The sequence below is a fragment of the Panthera uncia genome (genome assembly GCF_023721935.1).
Source record: "Panthera uncia isolate 11264 chromosome A3 unlocalized genomic scaffold, Puncia_PCG_1.0 HiC_scaffold_12, whole genome shotgun sequence".
In the NCBI taxonomy this organism is placed as follows: Eukaryota; Metazoa; Chordata; class Mammalia; order Carnivora; family Felidae; genus Panthera; species Panthera uncia.
In genome coordinates, this window is record NW_026057579.1 from 2152846 (window position 1) to 2176313 (window position 23468).

Genomic DNA, 23468 nt, shown 5'->3' on the forward strand with positions numbered 1-23468 from the left:
GTCCGGTATCAAGATTTCACTAACCCATTCCTGAACTTCAGTTAGACATTTTCAGGTGCTCAACAAGGACCATTGGCAAAGACTATATTGTGAGCGTTATATTCCGTCACTCTTCCTCACCACCCGTGACAGGGTGTGCATAAAGAGCCCCCTCTCTACCCTTGCCCAAAGCCTTTTCCTATTTCTCCAGCTGCCATTGGCTACTTTTCTTGAAGGCAGCTTGTTAGCTCATCACTCTTCTTGAGTTTTTTTCTTACAATGGTCAAATGCAAACTTTCTCTAAATATATCAACAGACAATTTGAACCAGAATCACCTGAGCCACTTGTTAAAAACAAAGATTCCTGGGGGGAGCCTGCGGGGCTCAGTCGGTTAAGTGTCTGACTTCGGCTCAGGTCATGATCTCATGACTCGCGAGTTCAAGCCCTGCGTCGGGCTCTGTGCTGACAGCTCAGAGCCTAGAGCCTGTTTCGGATTCTGTGTCCCTCTCTCGCTCTGCCCCTCCCCTGCTCATGCTCTGTCTCTCTCAAGAACAAATAAACATTAAAAAAATTTTTTTAAATAAAATAAAGATTCCTGGGCCCCTCCTACTGACCTTGGGAATCAGGATCTTGGAGATTGAGCCCAGGAATCTGCATTTTAAACAAACTTTCTAGGTACCTGCTATCCAAAGTGTGGTCCTCAGACCTGCAACATTGGTCTCACCTGGGAATCTCAGCCCCATCCCAGATCTACTGAGTTAGAATCCACATTTTAAAAATCCTCAGGTGAAGCTTTTGCATGTTCAAGTTTGAAAAGCATAGGCCTAGATGATATTTATACACCCGGGAGTGTAAGAACCACTGATCTAACACTATCAACAGGTGACAGTATGTATTCTTAGAATAGGGTCTACACTCGGATTGGGGCCACAGGAAATGGTTGTTTGGTTCACCCAGAGGAAGAAAGTTATGCAGCTGCAGGTTCCTTTTCTACATTAGAGACCACTTCAGTCTATGCAGATTTTCTAGTTCTCGATCTGCAAAGAAAAAAGCAAAAAAAAACAAAAAACAAAAAACAAAAAAAAAAAAAACAACCCCAAAACGTGTTCTCATTCTGAAGCTTGAAAATGTCTTTGCTAACCACTGTTTTCCAGGATGGTTAGCTTAGCCACCAATTATGGGATTTTTTTAAAGTTTATTTATTTATTTTGAGAGAGAGAGAGCATGTAAGCAGGGGAGGGGCAGAGATAGAGGGTGAGAGGGAATCTCAAGCAGACTCCCATGCTGTCGGTGCAGACCGCAAAGTGGGGTGAGATCATGACCTGAGCCGATACGGAGACTGAGATGCCTAACTGACTGAGCCACCCAGGCGTCCCCAATTATAGAATTTCATATCAGTCTCCAATCAACTTTTGCAGGCTGGCCTTTACTAAAGGAGTAACCAATGACATTTAGGTGGCTGACAATTCAAGCAAACCTTTTATTTTCTAGCATTTTCTTCATTCATCCAATAAGCATGTACTTAGTGTGGCTGGTGATTGTTCTAGGTGCCAGGGAGAGAGTGGTAGATACAACAAATAAGGTCTGTGTCCTCGAAGAGCTTCTATTAGAATAGAGAGAGGAGAAAACAGCCAAGAAGCACATAAATCTGATGCAGTAAGTGCTACGAAGACAATGGAACAGGGCGATATGATGGTGACGGGGGGGGGGTGAGCTCTGAGGGTGCTCAGAGGCCATTCTGAAGTGACAAACAGTATCTGCCATCTCACTCCTAGAAAAGAGAGGTGGCTGTCACACCTACCCAAACTGGCAAGTATTAAGAGCTTGAGTGGGTGGTGCTGGGCCCAGGGTCCAGGTCAGAGAAATCTCTTGGGCCATGTGGGTTCAGAACCAAATTCTAATAGTGACGAAAACTACTGAGGATTAATGAGTCATCTCAATGGGCAGATGTGCCAACGGCCTATGAAACGCCTAGTTTCAGGGCTCCTCTGTTGTGATGCCAACCTCATGGCATGTGCAGTAACATCGGGTTCTTGCCATGTCCTCCCCTGGGGGTTGGGGGTGTGGGAACTAGTGCTAAGATGCTGCTCTGGCTGCTTTTTCCAGGGAACGATCAACTGTTTCTCTGATCCAGAAAACCCCATGTCTCCCGTCAGGAGATATACCTAAAGTGTGGCAGGCCAGCCTGTGAGCTTCCAGGCAGGGTGACGTCTCAGACCCTTCGCGGTTTCCGACTTAACACCAGGCTAACGAACAAATGAGTCCCAGGGGCACTAGTTGGGTCTATTCCTTATAAAAGCTGTCCTGGAAACTGTCCCAGAGCTTTTAGCTTGTATCTCACTGGCCCGAACTTGGCCACTGGGTCACCCCTAAAGGCAGAGAAGTTTGAGGCACACGTGACGTTTCTAACTGCACATCTTGCCACATCAGAGGAGTAGGTGAAAGTGGGTGTTGGTCAAGCATCTCGCGGTGGTCTGTCCCAGGATGTTTGTAAGGTAGCTCTTACACCGCTATCTTTCCCAGACTTTCAGAATTTCTCATCAATGGAAAACATCTTTTCCAAGTCCCAAGCAACTTAGAGTGGTGGCGAGATGAAAGGGAAATTGGATGCTGAATTGGGGGTGAATCCCGGACGTGCTGCTGTCTCATCGCGTGCCCTTAGGCAGGCCACAATCTTGCTGAGTCTCAGCTCCTGAAAATTGGAAATGACGTGGTGACTGGGTGGGTAAATGGGCTAACATATGTGAAGATTCTTAGGAAACGTGAGTCCAGCTGAGAGAGCGGAGGAGCAAAGGGCAGGTCCAGCACCTGTCGGGCAGCATGGAGCCAGGTCCCCTCCCAGAACAAAGCAACAAGAGTCTGCTCCCGTGACGTGACGTATCCAAGTCCACGTATGGCGGGCACAAGACCTCCCATCCTGACAGCCAACGATACCCATGACTGCGGAACTGTACAAGCAATTTACAATTATTACCACTCTGAGAAAATATGCAGAACACACAGGGTCAGTGTGGGCAATGGTCTCGAAATAATGGAACATGAATCCGGGCTTTTACTTAATTCTGCTTCAGTGGAGATCATTGCGTACGCATGATTTCCTATTTGCATGAACAAAAGTACCTTTGAACTTGGCACAGATGCTTTCATGCACACAGAGCAATGCTCAGCACGGGCCAGGGGGAGGGAAAAGACACGACCGAGAAACCAGCATCCAGTCCTTATAACAAACATCTCTTATAAATGCACACTCTGCTCAGATGGTAAGAAAGTACCACCTGAAGTGACATTAACTGCAGAACTATTTGTACCCTTTTCAGCATTTTCTGCAGGTTTCTCAAAAGTTATGGAGTAAGACCAGATATCAGAGTGGTAAAACGTATCTCTGACCTGCATTAATTATGCCCCATTGACTGCTATTCTAAGTAAATTAGCAATGGAAGACTATATTTAGAAGAGCAGAAAACAGTGCATACTAACTACACAGAGGAAACTTCCAGCATCGGAAAAGGCTTGCTTGTTCTTTTCTGAGTTTTTAGAAAGGATTTCTAAAGTTGTTCGCTGATGGATTAGATTATGTCTGGATCAAAACTCTGATTGTTTTGTACTCCCAGTGGGAACAGCGTGCCCCTTCTCAGGGCTCAGTCTGCCCTGTCAGGCCATCAAAGCTTTTCTCTCTGGACAGCTCTTTTGGATAACTTGCCCTGACTCCTAGCCAATTAGTGTTTATGGTTTTTTGCATTTTTTTTATTATGATATAATTCACATAGCATTAAAATCACCCTTTTGGGGCGCCTGGGTGGCTGAGTTGGTTGAGCGTTCGACTCTTGAGTTTGGCTCAGGTCACGATCTCACAGTTTGTGAGATTAGTTCCCTTGACCGTGGAGCCTGCTTGGAATTCTCTCTCTCCCTCTCTCCGGTCCCTTCCCCGGCTTACACATGTGCTCCCTCTCTCTCAAAATAAATACATAAACTTTAAAAAACATCACCCTTTAAAGTGTACAATTCAGTATTTTGAGTATATTACAAATTTGTGCAACCATCACCACTGTCTAAATCCAGAACACTTAAATTATTCCCTAAAAACACCCTGTCCTCATTAGCAGTCACTCCTTATTTTCCTTTCATCCAGCTCCTTGAAACCACTACTCTCCTTTCTGTGTCTATGGATTTTCCTATTCTGGACATCTCATATAAAGAGAACCATACAAGATTTGGACTTGTGTGTCTGTCTTTCACTTAGCATAATGTTGTCAAGGTTCATCCGTGTCATAGCATGTTCATCCATGCTATAGTATCTCTTTTTGTGCTGAATAATATTCCATTGTATGGATATACCACATTTTGTTTATCCATTCATCAGATGATGAACATTTGGGTTGTTTCCATTTGGGGATTATTATGAATAATGCTGCCATGAACATCTGTGTTCAAGATGTTGTCTGAAGATATGTTCTCAATTCTCTTGGGCATGCACCTAAGAATGGAATGGGTCATCAAGTAACTCTTTTAACATTTTGAGGAGTGCCAAACTGTTTTCCAAAGTGGCTAGACAGTTTACATTCCCACCAGCAATGGGTCTCGGTGTGTGTATGAGGATTCCAATTATTCCACATCTTCACCAACACAATTTCTCCGACGCAAGCCACCCTAGTAGGTGCGAAGCGGCATCTCATTCTAGTTTTGATGTGCATTTTCCTAATTACTAATGGTATCTTTTTATGTGCTTGGCCATTTGTAGATCTAAGTCCTTTGCCCATTTTTAAATTAGATTGTCTTTTTATTATTGAGTTGTAGGGGCTTCTTATATATTCTGGAGACTCAACTCTTAGCAGATTTGTGATTTGCAAACATGTTCTCTTATTCTGTAGGTTGCTTTTTCACTTGCTTTTAATAGTGTCTTCTGATGCACAAAAGGTTAGCCCAATTTGTCTGTTTTGTTGTTGCATTTGATGTTGGTCTCATATCTAAGAAGCCTTTGCCTAATCCAAGGTCTCATGAGGATTTATAGCATAGTTTTCTTCTAAGAGTTTTACCATTTTAGTTCTTACATTTACGTCTTCTGTCCATTTTGATGTAAATTTTGCATGCGGTGTGAGATAGGGGTCCAAATTCACCCACTTGCATGTAGATGTCTAGTTATCCCATCATCATTTATTTAGAGATTATTCTTTCCCCACTGAAAAGTCTTGGCACTCTTGTTAAAAATCAGTTGGCCATATGTGTATGGGTTTATTTCTGGACTATCAATGCTATTCCGTGGATCTGTATGTCTATTCTCATGTCAGCACCACACTGTCCTGACTACCACAGTTTTACCAGGTTTTCAACTCAGGAAGTATAAGTCTTCTGCCTTTGTAATTCCTTTTCAAGACTGTTTTGATTATTCTGAGTCCCTTGCATTTCCATATAAATTTTAGGATCCACTTGTCCATTTCTGAAAGAAAGGTAGTTGGAATGATACTCGTCAGTTTTCTCTTGATAATTTGAGACTTTATTTGAAACTCTTAGTTACAGAGTCAGGAACTCAGAAGAATGAGGGTGATTCAGAGCACTTGAGCTTAAATATCACCCCCTCTCCTCAAACAACTATTGCACACATTATGTAAAACAATTCTCAATTTAGGAGGTCAAAATGCTCAGAGATACCAGGCATGTGTCTCTGAATGCCATCTTTTCTCCTCTTTGCCTTGCTGCCTTGCCTCACCAGAACTCCAGAAAAAGCCTGAGTGCTCGCCTGTGCTCTGCACAAATGGCTGGCAGGCCTCTGGCAGGTCACTTGCTCCTCCAGCTTCCTGTGTGTTCTCTAATCTTTACGGAGGGCTCTGGCCCCTAGCTCCTACATCCCACTGCATGGAGACCACGGTAAATCTGCTGTGCTCACAGTCTTGTAGAAGCTTCCCTTAGAGGACTTTGTAGGGACACATGGAAGAAAATAGCACTGCAGGGGCCCTGGGGCTCTGCTTTGAAAATCATTGGCTTCAAGGCCACAAATGGCTACGCACTCAAATCTGTAAGGTCAGAAAGCAAAATAAATAAATAAGAACAATTTTTCATCTCATAAAAACTAAACGGTGGTCTAGTGCAAACGTCTCCGAGAACGCCACATTCCTACTATTCCTGCTTAGAATTCAGAATTCTGTTCTCCTCATAGTCCGCACAGAAGTTTTTATTCTCTGTAGCTGCATTGTTCTGAATGTCCTGGGCCAGGAATTCCTAACAAATTAGACCTCTTCTTCCCTGAGCAAAAGGCTTCTCTCCTTTCTGAGGGAGTCAGACGATTTATAGAAGAGCTTCTGGCCTCCCCTTCTGCTTACAGAATGATGAAGAAGTCTTGCAGGCCTCTGGGAGTCTGGCCTGGTGGCAGAACTCTGTGGAAGCTACTTTTGTCCTTGTGGAGTTTTTGAAACTCCATCCTGGTTGGTCACAAGCATTGTAACAAACACAGCTGTGTCTTAGGGCCTCTTTGCCAGGTGCCTCAGTTTTCCTGGCCTTTGTATACCTGATATAAGGGATGGATACCCTTGGGGGTTTTGCCTGGCCTGTATCCTTCTCTGGGAATGGCTCCCTGGCATATATGTGAACTCCATGACCACCGTCCATTAGCTGAACAGGGGCTAGTCAGACTCTCTCCTTCTGGAATCTGAGACCCATCCAGACTAGAGTTGGCCAATGGCAGGTACGTGGACTCGTGTAGATATGTCAAATGAGCACGTGTGGGCCAAAGTTTGGAGAGAGGTAACTTGAGTAAGCAGAGACCACAGGGTTAGGAGAACGTCATAGATAGGAGGAAGAAAGGAGGAGGGCAGCCATCCAAGTCCACTGTCCCCATGAGTCCCAGCTGGGCCTGCTACACTGACCAGGCCCAGCCCAGAGGCACAGACTAAATCTTAGCTGACATCTGTGCAGCTCGGCAAACTTTGCCTCCAATGTGGCTTGGGACCCAGAAGCACGAATATGAATCCAGGGGCATTTGCCATATCTGGAGGACAGTTTTTCAAGTGTCTTGCTTCTTTTTTAAAAAAAATTCTTTGGGGAGGCACTTCACTCTAGACTAGATCTGTACTTGCTAAAAAGTGTTTTCTGACAAATAACAGTCGAGCTAAAATAATGCCATGTGTCCGTGTGGATTCCGAATTCCTAATGTGCTAGCCCCAGTCTCAGGAACAAGGAGTTTGTCCAGTCGTCTGATTTTGCAGGTGAGAAGCATAAAGCCCAAAGATAAGGGCTTCTTCTTTCCATCTTGTTCTGTCTTCTAATCTGAAAAAAATAAGGTTCCAGGGCTGCGATGAAGATTAAGAGACTGAATGTAAGTGATTAGCGAGGTGCCTTAAAAACATGCCAAGTGAGCTGCTCCCTCACTGCCGTGCCCTTTGGCGCACTCCTCCCCCTCTTCCCGCGCCGCTTTCTTCCGCGCTCGTCCTCACTCCCCCGCGGCCCTTCTCACTCGCCCGCAGAAGCCTGAGGCCTGCGGCCAAGTCCAGCGCGCAAGGCCGAGCCCCGGCCCCGCCGCCCGCCAGCCGCCGCCGCCCGCGTCCTGGACCCGGTAACCGTCCCCCCGACACACACACCCGGCCCAAGCCAGCCGATTCCGGGCCGGGATCCGGGGTGGCGCCGCTCGCTCGCCGCGGTGACCAACCCCCGCCCCAGCGGCCGAACCTCCCCCCTCCCAGGCCGGATCTCCTCCCCGCGTCGGCTTCTGGCGAATCGAGGCGCCCTCCCCGCGGTAATCGGTAGCGGTCTGTCTGCGCGTTTGAACTTCTCTCGGTTTCGCTCAACCCTGACTTCCGCGTGGCTGTGTCGGCCTCCCTGCCCCCTTCCGTAGTCTAGGTGGGGCACTGTGCTCAGATTTGGAGGACCTGGGAGGGTCGAGGGTTTCCGAGGCTTGGAGCCTTCCGTAGGGGCTCTGCGGTACTCGGACACTGAGAAGTGTTTTCAGAGGCTGGGAGCGTGCCTTATCCTGCAGACCTTATCAAAACCTCCTTCCCTGACCCACGGCCTGGATAAGCCGAAGACTGGTGCCCGGTGACCTTAGACAGGCAGGGGCCTAACTTGAGCCTGCTGGAGCCTCCACCCTGAGGGGCCCAGTCTGGGCTCGGAGGGCAGAGACTCAGCTGCTGGGGTCCAAGTCCCGGCCCTGCCCCGCCCTTTATCAGAAAATTTCTTCGCCTCGCTGGGCCCTTCCTGAACTGTTTCCTGGCCTTGGGGCTTTAAAACCAGACCTCCTGAATTCACTGTCATGGTCCAGAGAAAGGTATTCAGAGCTCAAGCTCAGCTCCTCAACATGGCACCGGGCTCCTGAGAAACTAACTTATGTGACATTGTAACCAGAGTTAGCCCTTGGGTGCCCTTGGGCACTCCCCCTGGCCACAACCCCAGTCAGAGTCCTGAACCCACCCAGGGCCAGTCAGCCTTAGCTAGACAGTATTAAGGGTAGCTTTTCAGCACTTCTAACTATTCCAGGGTTAGGCTGAGAAGTAGGGCACTGGTTTTCAATTAGCTTGACCAAATCCTTCTAGTTTATCTACCACTGAGGGGTTTCCTGGGACAGGGGACTTCCGGTTTTAAAACTGGGAAGGTCGTGGGCAAAGTGGGATAAGTTGGTTCCTGTATTCTTAACCCTGGCTGCACGATAGACTCACCCAAGGAGTTCTCATATAGGGGTTCTAATTTGATGGATTCAGGGAGGGTCCCAGATAGGAATATTTTTTTATAGCTCCCAAGTTGATCCCAACAAACTACCAGAGTGAGGAACCACTAGGTTATGGACAACAATGCTGTAAAACCATTGAAGGTGGCTATTTTTTGAACAGAAGTGGACCCAGACATTTCTCAAAATGGTGGTCCTCTCCTTATCAAGAGGGCTATCAAAATGGCAGTTGCTTTATTATTGCTATTATCTTTCCCCAGTTCCCTTATTCCTCAACAGTGAGGACCCACAAGGCTTCTCCTTCCCTCGAATGCCTCAGTATCCCCTTTCCCAAGGTCAGCGAATTTGCCTCATTTGGATTGGAGAGGCCATGATGTGGACAGTTCCGGATGAAGCTGGCATGAGACTCAACAGGGCTCCAGTCTCTCAGTCTGGGATGCCTACCCCAAATGAGTCGTGGTCTAGGGGCTAGCCGAGGGTGCTGTGTATGCTTCAGCTTCTCTCTGTGGGGTACTGAGCTTGGAGAGCAGGTGCCTCTGGGACTTTTCCCTCTGCAGGCCACCAGGGATGCGGTACATCAGCACTCGGGGAATGGCCCCCCGGGTCGACTTTGAGGGAGCCCTCTTCTCTGGCTATGCTCCTGATGGGGGTCTCTTCATGCCCGAGGAGCTCCCCCAGCTGAGCATAGAGACCCTGCGTCAGTGGAGTACGCTGTCCTACCCTGGCCTGGTAAAGGAGCTGTGCACCCTCTTCATCGGCCCTGAGCTTATTCCAAGAGATGTCTTAAATGGTGAGCACCCCCCAGCCTCCCTACTCTCCCACCTAACTCCCCAGCCAAGCCAGCTCCCCCACAGAGCTGCAAATCCATCACTTAACTCCTAGGAGGTTTCTAGTCCTATTTCCCAAACTTTGGATTTTTTTTCCAGATTCTGGAATCCCAGAAATGGAAATCTCCCCAAAGAGTTCATCCATTCCATTCCACCTTCCATCTCCAATAAAATGAATGCCCCGTGGCATCTGCAGAGAATTTTTCCCTTTCATTTATTGTTCAAAACCCTTTTCAAGACTAGACATTTCACCAACATCCTGAGATGCTTGAATAGTGGGATGCTTCCTGCCTGTATGTAAAGTGCTTAGACCCTCAGATTGCTGTTTTATTGCCTTGAATGGTAATTTTAGAAGGGACTTTGAGAGTATCCTGGACCAGCTCCTCTCAAAACTGGAATATACCCATGGGTTGCCCTAAGGATCCTGTTAAAATGCAGATTCTGATTCAGTAGGTCTGGGGTAGGCCCAAGAATTCTGCATTCCTACCAAGTGTCCAGAAAATACTAGTGTTGCTGGTCCATGGGTCAAACATGTGATATAATCACAATATAATGGTGAGAGCTTGGGGCTGGGAAGAAGAGGGCCACTCAAAATGTGGTCTCATGGCAGTGATGGCATTGCCTGGGCACTTAATCAGAATTCTCAGACTTCTTCAGGCCTATTGAACCAGAATCTGCATTTAAAGATCCCAGGTGATTGGTTTGCTAATGAAAAGTTTGAGAAGCATTACCTAAGATGGCCTGCCTTAGGTAGGATTATATGTAAACCATCCCAAGGTTCCGGTATCACAGATGTGAGATTTAGTATAGGAAAAACAAATAAAGAACAACCTCTCTTTAGAAAGGAATATTATGGGGTGCCTGGGTGGCTCAGTCGGTTAAACTTCTGACATCAGCTCAGGGGCATGATCTCCCGGTTCATAGGTTCGAGCCCCATGTTGGGCTCTGTGCTGATGGGAGCCTGCTTCCGATTCTGTGTCTCCCTCTCTCTCTGCCCCTCCTCCGCTTGCCCTCTGTCCCTCTTTGTCTCTCAAAAATGAATAAACGTCAAAAAAAAATTTTTTTTAAGGAAGGAACATTAGAAAAGATGAGACATGGATTTGTTTGTTGCACAATTGTTTAATCAAACTTCTGTTGGCATTCACACACACACACACACACACACACACAGAAGAAATCCAAACAATGAAGTTTACACAATAAAAAATGGAAGTCTGATAGTGTCATTTCTCTTCTCTGGGGCGCATCACTATGAGGAATCTATGGACGGTGTGGTTCATGTCTTTTCAGACTTCTTTCTCAGATTATGCAATTATATTCATATACAGTATCATTTGGGGTAAACATGTTTTGCCCTCTCATCTGGTAGCAGGAGATAGGAACTTCAAATTCAAAAGTGTAAAGAGACAAGAGAGAGAACCTGTAGAAGAGATAATGCCCTTCTTCCACCATCCAACCCCTCTCCCCTCACAGGTCTGATCGACCAAGCCTTCAGCAGATTCCGCCACAGAGAAGTGGTCCGTCTGTCCAGGTTGAGGAATGGGCTGAACGTGTTGGAGCTGTGGCATGGCGTCACATATGCATTTAAGGACCTGTCCCTGTGCTGTACAGCACAGTTCCTGCAATACTTCCTGGAGAAGAAGGAGAAGCACGTCACTGTGGTCGTAGGTGAGCCCCTTGGGGGCCCTGACTTGCCCGCATCCATCCACAGGATGCCCGTCATTGATGTCTCTCAAGGAGGGTGTGTTACTGGTTCTTCTAGGGCAGGGTTTATAACCTTTTCTTGTGCCATTGGCCCCTTTGACAGTCTGAGGGAGGCTATGGAGACTTCACAGAATAATTTTTTTAAGTACACAAAATATGTAAGATTATATGGTACCAAGTACACAGGTGCCCTGATTTCTATCCCTGGATCTCTAGGAGGTTAATGGACCCCAGATTAAGTACTAGGTTCCTACTCTTCAGGTATTTGAAATAGACATTTTCTCACATGGCAGCCATGCTTTAGGGGCCACGTCTTTCCTTTTCTGTCTCCCCTGTTCTAAAGAAGAGGGTTATTTTTGCTTCCTATCCAGGAACGTCTGGGGACACAGGGAGTGCTGCCATTGAGAGTGTTCAGGGGGCAAAGAACATGGACATCATCGTTCTGCTGCCCAAGGGCCACTGCACGAAGATTCAAGAGCTCCAGATGACAACAGTGTTGAGGGAGAACGTCCATGTGTTTGGAGGTGAGTGCTGGGATGGGAAAGCGTGGCCCTGCCTCATGGGGGGGTCTGTTTGGGGAGATGAGCTGGAATAAAATGGTCAGTTGATTGGTCGATCATCCTTCCTCCTGCCTTTTCTCTGTCCTTTCCTTCCTTCAACCATTATGAGGTTGGTATATGCCTTGGCTTAGCTCTGGGCAAGCTCTTGGCAACACGGTTTCATAAGCTGTTGGAGGTGACGAGTGCACAGACCAATACTGTCAGTACAACCTAAGAAGTGTAGGCTGAAAACCATAATCCAAAGATTGCCACCTTTATGCAGGTTCAACCTCCTGGTGCCTTATATACAGGCAGCCACCAGACCCATTCGCCTGAGCCAAGTGACTTGGGTTTTGTGCCAGGACACGGGAAGTTTAGAGGGCACAAACAAATGTTAGATAATTATTTCTTAAATGTTTATTTATTTTTGAGTGCGAGAGCGTGAGTGAGCAGGGGAGGGCAGAGAGAGAAGGAGAGAGAATCCCAAGCAGAGAAAGAAAGAGAGAGAGGGAGAGAGAATGCCAAGTAGGCTATGCACTCAGTGCAGAGCCTGATGTGGGACTCAAACCCGTGAACCATGAGAACCTGATCTGAGCCGAAACCAAGAGTCAGACGCTTAACCAGCTGAGCCACCCAGGCACCCCAGCAGGTCTAAGTATTTAAAATAGGAAATCAGTTAGTGGTACCCATTGCTAGAGACACCATTTCCTGAGCCACATCAGGAATTTGGGCATTTTGTATTTGCAGAAACACAAAAAACTATCTCCTTTAATGTCAGGACATCTATTTTTTAGAAATCGAGACTGTGGAAGGGTGGGGTGAGCTTGAGTGGAGCCGAACACTTTTATTTCCACTTCTCACACCTAGCTAGACCCCAGGTAGCCCCAAAGTAGGGGCGGGGATATGAGCAGTAGGGGTCTTGGTGAGGTTTTGTACACTGTATACACCGTGGCCTTGGGGAAGCTGTCCCAGTGGTCTGGTCTCATTTGGTCACTCACCCGGCAGGAGAGCAAATGTGGTGGCAGAAGACAGTCCTCCTACAACTCTCCTGGTCTCCTGGTATGATCCCATAGAGCATGTTTGCATAGGACACGGGCTTTGTCAAGGAGCAAAGCGTAGTGCAAAGAAACCTTCCCCATGGGAGTAGCATGAATAGCCTTTGTCCATTTGTTCAGAAGTAAGCAAAAAGCCCCTTCTACTCTTTCCTTTAACAAGCACATCCACATCCCAGTGAAAGGTTCTGGGTTTAGCTAATGCAGGTGTTGGCAAAATCTTACACATTAGCCTTGGTGGTTGGCCGTATTTGGCGCGTTTTTCTGCACTCATTGCAAAATTTTGATGTGTGATATTTGGGCTCCTGAGGGTCTCTGTTATACCCTAAGCACTGAAATTGCTAGTGATGGGTCCAGGGCTGTCTTTGCCTAGAATCAAAGCAGAGAGTAACCTTTTGTATTTCTGTCTGCCACCTACTCCCTTCTTGCCTTGAACCAGATTTTGGAAGACTTTTATCTAAAGGCATGGGGGTTGGGGAGCCTGGGTGGCTCGGTTGGTTGAGTGTCCGACTCTCGATTCTGGCTCAGGTCATGATCTCACCATCATAGTCTCATGGTTGTAAGATCGAGATCCATGTCAGGCTCTGTGCTTGGCAGGGAGCCTGATTAAGGTTCTCTCTCTCCCTCTCCCTCTGCCCCTCCCCTGCTCTCTCTTTCTCTCTCTCTCTCTGTCTCAAAAAAGAAAAATAAATTTTAAAAAACGACACGTATGTAAGCTTGGTTCCTGACGATGGGGTGGAGAATGGTGCCCATTTGTAAAATAATGGTAGAAATGTCAATGGTATTGAGTGCAAATCTGTCATAAATGTATTATTGCTGGAGCTCAAGGGGGCATTTCTGTCGTGCACATGCTCTGAGCTTCAAGAAAATAAGGCAGCAGACTTTAGAGAAATTAATTTTTATTTCTAAATAGCACCATTCAGGTTGTTCCTTTCCTTTCTGGAGTCTTCTGATTTGGTTTCTCGGAGGATGTGTGTTAGTTCCAGAGCTAACAGTGGGTACGTATTTTCCCTTAGACCAGTGAGCTCAGGGAGTAGGGATGGACCACCTGGATTGTTGTGAGTTGGACACTGATGTTTTATAAAGTCATTAATTTCCAGGGCACCTGGATGGTTCAGTCGGTTAAGCCTCCGACTTCAGCTCAGGTCATGATCTCGAGGTACATGAGTTTGAGCCCCTCATAGGGCTCTCCTCTGTCAGCACAGATCCTCTTTCCCTCTCTGCCTCTCCCTGGCTTGTGCTCTGTTTCTCTCTCTCAAAAATAAATAAAACATTAAAGAAAATAAAGTCTTTAATTTCCGTATGTATTTCATACTTGGTTTTTTTTAAAGAGAATCTCTTTTTTTAAGTTTATTTATTTGAAAGAGAGAGAGAGCATAAGTGGGGGTGGGGAGGGGCTGAGGGAGAGGGAGAGGGAGAGAATCCCAAGAAATCTGCTTGCTGTCAGAGCAGAGCCCAGCGTGGGGCTCGATCCCAGCACCCTGGAATCATGACCTGAGGCAAAATCAAGATTTGGATGCTTAACCAACTGAGCCACCCAGGTGCCCCTATACTTGGTTCCTCTTAAGCAGAGAGTAATCAGCAAGTGCTAGGTACACATTATTTGGGATGTTTGGGGCCAGATGTAACAGAATATCTAACTCAGACCAGCTTGAACAAGAATATTTTCCAGCTTACGTAACTGGAAGTCTAGAGGTGGGCTGGGCTCCTGAATAGTTGATTCAGTGACTCAACAGTCCCTCAACAGGGACCCAGATTCTCTGTATTTTCTGCTCTGCCTTCCCCAGTCCTAGGGCTCCTTCCCCCTTGTGTATATGGTGCTTACTTAATGTAGCCAAGTCTCTCTTCCTGTGGGTCTGTCTTAAGAGCAGTGAATTTTTTCTGGAACTCCAGCACACATCCCCTGGTGCATGGATCTAGAGTCAGCCCCCTAGCCTCATTGCTGCTACTCAGTGCGAAGGGTGGGATGAATAACAACCTCAGTGCCTACTCTGGCACTTCCCACGGTAAATCCCAAGTTTGGATCCAGAGGAGAAATAGACCCAGGTTTCAGATAAGAGATCCATATTGGCTTGATTGCTAGCTGGGCTGGATTGAGGAATGCAACTTGGACTAGTAGCCAACTCACCCATAAATTTAATGAGCAATTCATCCATAAATTAAATGGGGTACACACCCAGCTCATGGAGGAAAGGTCCATGCCAGCTTCCCTACCACGTAGGAGCAGGGAACAGAATGCCTCTCTGTGATCTGAGAGAAGAAGGGCAGACCGTATGGCAACAGTGACTCTTTACCCCCACCCGCTGGTAGAGGACCGTGGAGTGAAGAAAGGATCAGCCTCTTGCCACCTCACGACCTCATAAACCATCTCTCCTTGTTCCTAAAGAGCGGGGAAGGTGGGCACGGATTACAAAGAGGAGTCATTTTCCCAATATCCCAAAAGGCTGACATTATATGTCTAACTTATATAGTGGTAGAAATGTTGGAAATCTGACCACAAGAACACGAGACATGGTTTCTTTCCTTGAGTTGCTTAATTTTGCGTCTAAGAAGCCAGGCCAAGACATGGGAGAGCAGAACCCAAAGGTCCAGTGAAGGTCCCGACAGGATGGGCCCAGTGTGGGAGGGCCTTGTTGCAGGCAAGTGCTGACCACCTGGGGGTTCTTCATGCTCCTGAGAGCCACCCTCCACTCTCTCCCTGACAGTGGAGGGCAACAGCGATGAGCTCGATGAGCCGATCAAAGCTGTGTTTGCTGACGTGGCTTTTGTCAAGAAGCACAACCTGATGAGCCTGAATTCAATCAACTGGTCCCGGGTCCTCGTGCAAATGGCCCACCACTTCTTCGCTTATTTCCAGTGCGTGCCATCCTTAGACATGGACCCCCTGCCCCGCGTGGAGGTGGTTGTACCGACAGGGGCTGCAGGTAACCTTGCAGGTAAGGAGACCCCTGGGCAGAAATGGGCTTTCCAGAAAAATGCCTGTGGCCCTAGTCCTTCCCGCCACCCCCTCGGCTGCAACTATGAGGAGGAAGATTGAGTCCTCGCTCTGGCTCTGAAGGTGACAGGCAAGCCCTCAGCAAACTTCCCCCTAATTCCCCTCCCCGAGAGGACATCCCGGCCTCTTGCTGCAGGAGGGAAAGATGGGCTCACCCCGCTCAGGAGAATGTGGGAAGATGAGATCAAAGTTCACCTCTGTGCTGGCCTGGCAGCTCCCTCTTTCAGAGATACGGACTTTGCTCCCAGCCTCGGCCAGCTGCCTGCAGTGAGGGCACCTGGCACACCGTGTTCCCACTCCTAGAATCACTCCCCAGAGACCGTGTGAGATGGAAAGAAGGCTGGACTTGGGGTTCTGGCCCCAGCTGTGTGGCCACGGGGCCGTCCCTTAGACTCAGCCGCTCCACTACAAAAGCAACACCGGATAGCTTATCATATCTCTCAGGACTACTGCGAAGTGCACATGAGTCTTCACGTGTGTGGGTGAACTTTGTAAGGGTGAAGGGCTGTACCGCTGCGTGGCATTAAAATCGTCTTCCGGAATAATGATAAACATTTATCCAGCACTTACTACCTAGCAGGCTCCGCTCTCAGTGCTTCTCATGTATCAACTCATTTAATCCTCACGTGCGCCTCTGAGGAGGACAGTCCTGTTATCTCCACTGTATAATGAGGCAGTGGAGGCACGGAGGGCTCGGCCAGCTTGCCCCTGCTTACACGCTGGTCAGCGGCAGAGCCAGAAGTACCGTCCAGGGAGGCTGGCTCCAGAGCCGGCGTCCTCATGAGCTTGCCAGGCTGCCTCGTAACGGGCACTACCGTCTCTGATGGTTCGGTCGGTGGCATCGCTTCCGATGGGCGCCAAGCATGGCTTACGTGACACCATGAAAGCGTCTTAGTGGTTGGGAGTCTTCCTGACTTCTTCCACTCACACGGGGATGGGAAGAACGGGGAGCTGGCAGTCAGGAAGGATCGGTCAGCCGCCGTGACCACCCACGGGGTGAAGCCCACCGTGCTCCCCATGTGCATCCCCCTCCGGTGAATGATGCCACCTGCACGTGCCCCAGTGCCTACCACAGTAGCTCCTACCTACCTCTGCTTCATCGGGAACCAGCTGTTTCAGCTTAAGCCCCTGGGTCCTGCTGAGGGTCCACGTCTCCTCTGCCGTACACGGATATCATGACGTTTACGTGCAGATCCAGTGAAACAGAATGTGAACATGCTTTTGCAAAGTTCAGGGTGACGTTGGGGTGGGGTGGTGATCCCTAACTCCTCTTGACGACCTGCCAGAGATAGGCCACCCCTGGAAGTATGTCGTTACCTTTTTGGGCTCTCCCTCTCTCAGGGTGAGGGATTCCTTATTTGTTCCGTGCAAACAGGAGCTGCAGCCAGGGTGGCCCGAGGGCACCGCTCCGTCCTCCCAAGGGGCCTCTCCAGGAGGTGCCGTCTGGAGGCGCTGCTTCCAGGAGGCTGATTTCGGGGGGCAAGACCATGTGCTCTGGACTTAGACCTCTTTCCAATCCTTGCTGTGCCACTCGGCAGGCTTGGGGTGGGTCATTTCTACTTCCCAGAACCTCCATTTTCTCTTCTGCAAATAGTAGTGAGCATTCAGGGGCACCTGGGTGGCTCAGTCAGTTAAGCACCTGACTTCGGCTCAGGTCATGATCTCACAGTTCATGAGTTCGAGTCCCGAGTTGCGCTCTGTGCTGACAGCTCAGAACCTGGAGCCTACTTTGGATTCTGTTTCTCCCTCTCTGCCTCTCTGTCTCTCAAAAATAAAGAAACATTTAAAAAATGGGAAAAAAAACCCAATTCATCCATTTAGAGTATACAGATCAATAGTTTTTAGTATATGTGCAGATTTGTGCAACCACCCCCAGTCAACTTCAGAACATTTTCATCACCTTGGAAAGAAACCCTATTCCCATTAGCAGCTACTCTGCATTTCCCCCTCATTTGCCCAACTCAACCACTGATCTCTTTTGTCTCTATCAATTTGCCTATTGTGAACATTTTACATATAATAGAATCATACGATATGTGACCTTTTGTGTCCAGCTTCTTTCACTTAGTATGTTTTCAAGTTTCATCGATAGTATAGCACATATCAGTACTCCATTCCTTTTTCTGACTGAATACCATTCCATTGTGTGCATGTACCACATTTTGTTTGTCCATTTATCAGTTAATGTTGATGTCTGGAATGTTTCCATTTTGAAACTGTTATGAATGATGCTGCTATAAACATTGGTGTGTAAGTTTTTGTGTGGACCTATATTTATTTCTCTTGAGTATATACACCTAGGAGTGGAATTGCTGGGTCATATGGTAACTCTATGCTTAACTTTTTTGAGGAACCGTCAGACTTTTCCAAAGCAGCTGCACCGTTTTATATCCCCACCAGCAATGTATGAGGGTTTCATTTCTCCACCAATACTTTGATTCTAGCCATCCTAATGGGTGTGAAACAGTATGTCATTATGATTTGGGGTTGTGTTTTCCTGATGACTGATGATACTGAATTTCTTTTATGTTCTCATTGGCCATTTGTATAGCTTCTGGAGAAATGTTTGTCTAAGTCCTTTGCCCATTTTTATTTTTTTTAATTTAAAAAAAATTTTAAGGTTTATTTATTTTTGAGAGAGAGACAGAGTGCAAATTGGGGGAGGGGGCAGAGAGAGAGGGAGACACAGAATCCGAAGCAGGCTCCAGGCTCCGAGCTGTCAGCACAGAGCCCGATGCAGGGCTCAAACCCACAAACTGTGAGATCATGACCTGAGCCAAAGTTGGACGCTTAACCGATGCAAGCGCCCTGACATTTGCCTATTTTTAAATTGGGCTATTTGTGTTTTTATTGTTGAGTCAGAAGAGTTATTTACATATTCTGTATGCAAGTCCTTTATTAGATATATGATTTGCAAATATTTTTTTTTCTCATTCTGTGGGCTGCCTTTTTGTTTTCTTGAGAGTGTCCTTTGAAGCACAAATTTTCCAAAGCATAAAAGTTTCTCAATTTTGGTGGAGTCCGGTTTATCTGAATTTCATTTTATTTCTTGTACTTTGGGCGCCATCTCTGAGAAAACTTTTGTTCTTCTCTTCACTTGTCTTAAGCGGGGTGCATTGCTCAGAAGATGGGCCTGCCTATCGGCCTTGTCGTGGCAGTGAACCGCAATGACATCATCCACAGGACTGTCCAGCAGGGCGACTTCTCTCTTTCTGAGGCCGTTGAACAGACCTTGGCATCAGCAATGGACATTCAGGTAGGACCTGTGGGAAAGTGTGCAGGTCTGGCCCAGCTATTGATTGGTTGGGAATGGACAAGGACTGACATCAGTGTGGCCCCTGGCACCCTGCCTTTCCAGGTGCCCTACAACATGGAGAGAATCTTCTGGCTGCTCTCTGGCTCCAACAGTCAGGTGACAAGAGCCCTCATGGAGCAGTTTGAAAGGACCCAAAGCGTGAGCCTACCCAAGGAACTGCATAGCAAGGTCAGTCCCCGGTTACACCCCACGGAGAAAGCAAAGGGTATAACCACGAAACCCAGTGTAGGCTTGAAAATCTGTCTAAGGCAAGAGGACACCTGTTTCTTGAGCACCTGCTATGAGCCTGGCCTTTTTGCAGTCTCTTTACAGGGACTAATTTGTTGAATGAAGAGAGGCAGCAGAGAGCATTGGTTCAAATCAGACGGGGGTTGGCTCTAAGCCAGCTGTGAAACCTTGGGCCAGTTTCTTAAACTCGTCTATAAAGTATGGCTAATGAGAATGCCTGTCACAGCATTGTTGAAGATTTAAGTCAATTAATGCCCATGAGGCACGTTGTATACTGCCTGGAAATATAGGGCTTAATACATTCACTGTTAATTGTTTTAATTCATTATTGTCGATTTTCAGTAGTAGCAACAATTGGAAGCCACTTTGCCCATCCAGTATGAACAAAGGCCTGTTGAGCTTTTTTTTTTTTTTTTTAAGGAAAAGGAGAAATTTTATTTCTTCAGAGTGGTAGGAATCTGGTTGGGAAGGATTGCTTTTATTTTAATGTAGCCTAGTGATGGTCCACTTATTTTACGTAAGAGAAAGGATTTCATATGTTGACATTGCCTTTAATTTTCTCTATCACATCCCACCAAGTCATCCAGACCGTGTGTATATCCAGTGACCAGGTCCTCACTGGCTCACATCAGCTCTAATCATTACAAAGTTCTTTATGTTGAGCCGGAATCTCCTTCCGACTTGTGCACTGGGGAGCAGTCCGATTCCCATACTTGAAGAGAATCTTTGTTTCTCTGCTGCATCTTCCCGGTCCCTTTAGCTGTCCCTTCTGTGACCTAATTTTGCATAGTCAAAGTCAGTCTTAAAGGGTTGTTCCCAGAACTGGCTACAGTTCTCTGGGTTTAGGCACCCACGCAGACCAGAGTGGAATTTCAGTCTTTCTTGTGCTGCAACTTGTCGTCGTTTGCACTGCCATAGCAAAGTACCAGAGACCGGGTGGCTTATAAACAACAGACATTTATCTCTCACGGTTCCGGATGCCAGAAGTCTGAGACCACGGTGCCAGCACGGTTGGGTTCTGACGAGAGCAACTTTCGTAGAAGTGGCGGACCGCCAGGGTCTTGTCGTATCCTCACATGATGGCGAGACATTTAGCTAGCTCTCCGGCCTCTTCTTATAAAGGCACTCATTCCACTCATGAAGGCTTCACCCTAATGACCTTGTTACCTCCCAAAGTCCCACCTTCAAACACCATAACGTTGGGATTAAGTTTTTAACATATGAACTTGGAGGAGGGAGGACGTAAACATACTGACCATAATACAACCAAAGGTCAACTTACTTGGTTAACGGTTCGTGTTGATATCCCCAGTCCTTCTCCTCATGTAAATGAGGTGCTCCATGGAAACAGACACCAGATCCCACACTTCTTCATTCTCTCCCTGGCTGTACACGTACAAAACATCGCATCTGCTGGAACAGCATTCATTCATTCATTCATTCATTCAACATATCTGCTGTAATCCAGGAACTGTGCTAGATACTGGAAGTACAAAGATAAAGAAAATACTTTCTCTGTCTTCTGTGAACCCTAATGGGACAGGTAGCTGTACAAATGATTTATAACACCCTATGGCGGCAGTCAAGTATATGCAAGGTGTTTGGCACCTCAATAGCATGCAGTAAATTTTCAGAGAATGATCAGATCAACCGTCCACACTGAGGGGACAGTGAGAAGAGAGTCTTCTACTGTCTGTGGGTGGAAGGGGAAGGCTTCCTGGAGGAGGTGCTACCTGAGCTGGGTGGGAACTGACTGGAAGATGTTTCTTACACCCACAGGACAGGGATGCACCAAAGACAAGGCACCAGGAATGTTTGATTACCCTTAACCTTCTGTGTTTTGTCGGTTTGTTGAATAAGAATATATACTAATTTGCTGATTCATGAGCTAATCCTTACTAAATTCACTGACTTGAAACTCGAACGGTCCTTCCCCCAAGCTGAGCGAATCAACTTAAAACTGGGAAGCCTGGGGAACCAGCTTTTTCTCTGAGCTGAAGCTGAGCTACTTAGTCTGAAGACTTCATCTGAATCTCTCGTGTTGCCTGGCTATGTTTTGTAGTGAGATTTTGCTCGCTTTCCCTGGGTTACCCCCAAACCTGATTCCCACCCGCCCCCTCCTCTGACCCTGGGCCCCGTCAGCTTTCAGGGGCAGTGACATCTGAGTCAGTGTCGGATGAGGCCATCACCCAGACCATGGCTCGCTGTTGGGAAGAGAACAAGTACTTGCTGTGCCCTCACTCGGCCGTGGCCGTGAGTTACCATTACCAACAGACAGAGCAGCAGCCGCCCAGGTATAGGCCATGGGCTCCTGGGTCACTGGGGTACTCTGGTTTTCAGGGGCCCTTCTTTCCCCCAAGCAGAGGAGATGGGAGTCCGAACAAATGGCTGTACTGAGCATGACCGGTGCTGTGTAGAACAGTGCCCCGAGAACAGGGATCCCAGAGGAGGGTGTGTGATATATTCTGGGGACAGCCACTGTGACAGGTGGTGGTTGAGCTGGGCCTCCAACAAAGAAGAGCAGTTTCCCTAGCAGTGTCATTGCAGAGATAAGTTCAAGGTACCAAGCGCCTGTCTCTTTCTCTTTCTTTCTCCCCTGTTCCTCCTTCTCCTCCCTCCTCCCCTTCTCCTTCCCTTATCTGTCCCTCTCTTCTCCCACCCGCCCTCCTGTTCCCACCTGCTCCATGCCATAGCCTTCCCCGGTGTTGTCTGGCCCCCGCCTCTGCAGCCAAGTTCCCAGAAGCTGTCCTGGCTGCCGGGCTGACCCCAGAGACCCCTGCGGAGATCCTAGCCCTGGAGAGCAAGGGGACACGCTGCACCCCGATGCGGAAGGGTGACGACTGGAAGCTGATGCTTCGGAACACCATTGAGGACATAAGCTGCCAGCAGAGGGATCACTTCCTGAATGCTCTGGAGTAGCCAGGCTGGATTTGACTTCCTTCAGGCTCCAGACCGCAGGGAGGCATGCCCTCTAAACTGCTTTGCACACCTTCTCGTTAAGAGTTGGTGTAGTTGGTTCTCAGGAGGTTGCTCAGCATGGTCTGGGGACCAGCTGGCTTTGCTGTGTTCTGGAGCCGCTCTGTGTCCTCATCGTAGTGGTGGTGTGCCTGCTTACTGGAGATGCTGGCTGGGGATGTGTGTGTGTGACGGGGCGTTCCGGATGGTGCAGGAGCGTCACTGCTGCGGCATGCCTGCTAACCGTGCCATGGTTCTCAAAGTGTGGCCCTTGGGTCTCCTCAAAATGTACACTGCCGGTCCCTACCCCCTACCTTCTCAGGCAGATCTCTTGGGGGGGGGGGGGGGGGGGAAGGGACGTCTGCAGTTCTTACGAATTCCCTGAGTAAGTCCTCTGTGCACTCCAATTTGGGAAGCCCGAGCTGGGGAGTTTAGGTTGATACGTAATTTCTTATTTATCCATTTTGAGGTGTACTTTCTTTTCACGAGGGCATGCTTTATTGCTTCTACTGTTTTCACGATCTAGCCCTGCCCTGTCGGACTCAGTAGCCGCCAGCCATATGGTCTCTGAGCACTTGAAATGTGACTAGTATGGCTAACACACTGAATTTTTCATTTTTTAAAATTTTAATTGATTTACATTTAAATGTCTTGACTTCTTACATTACTTGATTCAGTTATTTAAAAAATTTTTAAGTGTGGTTAGAAAAATGCAAGTATGTGAATCAGCTTTTTCAGCTGTCAATTTTATGAAGTCTAAATACAGGTAAGTATGTCCAATGAAAATTTAGCGTTCTAATTGAGAAAGACCGTAAGTGCAAAATATATATTGGATTTCAAAGACGTCAAACGAAAAAATCAGAAGTACCTCGGGAATAATTTTACACTGACCACATGTTGAAAGGATAATATTTTGATGTATTGGGTTAAATAAAATAGATCGTCAAAATTAGTTCCATCTGTTTCTTTTCCTTTTACTAGGATGTTTAAAGTGATATATATAGCTCGCCTTTGTGGCTCACATTGCATTTCCACGGACAGAAGTGATCTAGAACCTAACCTTGAACACGCTACACAGATAGTTGCAGGTTTAGTTGTATTACTGGGTTCACATCCTGTCTGAATCGAGGAGGGTGAAATGAGACCAACACAAACATGTGAAAGTCAACACAAGCCTTCTGCCCTGGATGTGATGGCAGGGGGCGGGGGGGGGGGGGGGGGGGGG

The 23468-nt window shown here is 47.5% G+C and overlaps 1 protein-coding gene across 2 annotated transcripts; it reads left to right on the plus strand.

The window, feature by feature from the left end:
* The first annotated feature begins 7012 nt into the window (after positions 1-7012).
* On the plus strand, positions 7013-23195 carry THNSL2 (threonine synthase like 2). Of its 2 annotated transcripts, XM_049652098.1 has the most exons (8): positions 7013-9417; positions 10928-11122; positions 11530-11682; positions 15455-15685; positions 18852-19000; positions 19103-19228; positions 21431-21582; positions 21982-23195. In XM_049652098.1, exons 1-8 carry the CDS (start codon positions 9195-9197, stop codon positions 22205-22207), a joined length of 1455 nt encoding a protein of 484 aa, XP_049508055.1. In that variant the 5' UTR covers positions 7013-9194; the 3' UTR covers positions 22208-23195. The 2 variants fall into 2 exon arrangements, with proteins under 2 accessions (XP_049508055.1, XP_049508056.1); XM_049652099.1 differs by lacking the exon at positions 21431-21582.
* The last annotated feature ends 273 nt before the right edge of the window (positions 23196-23468 follow it).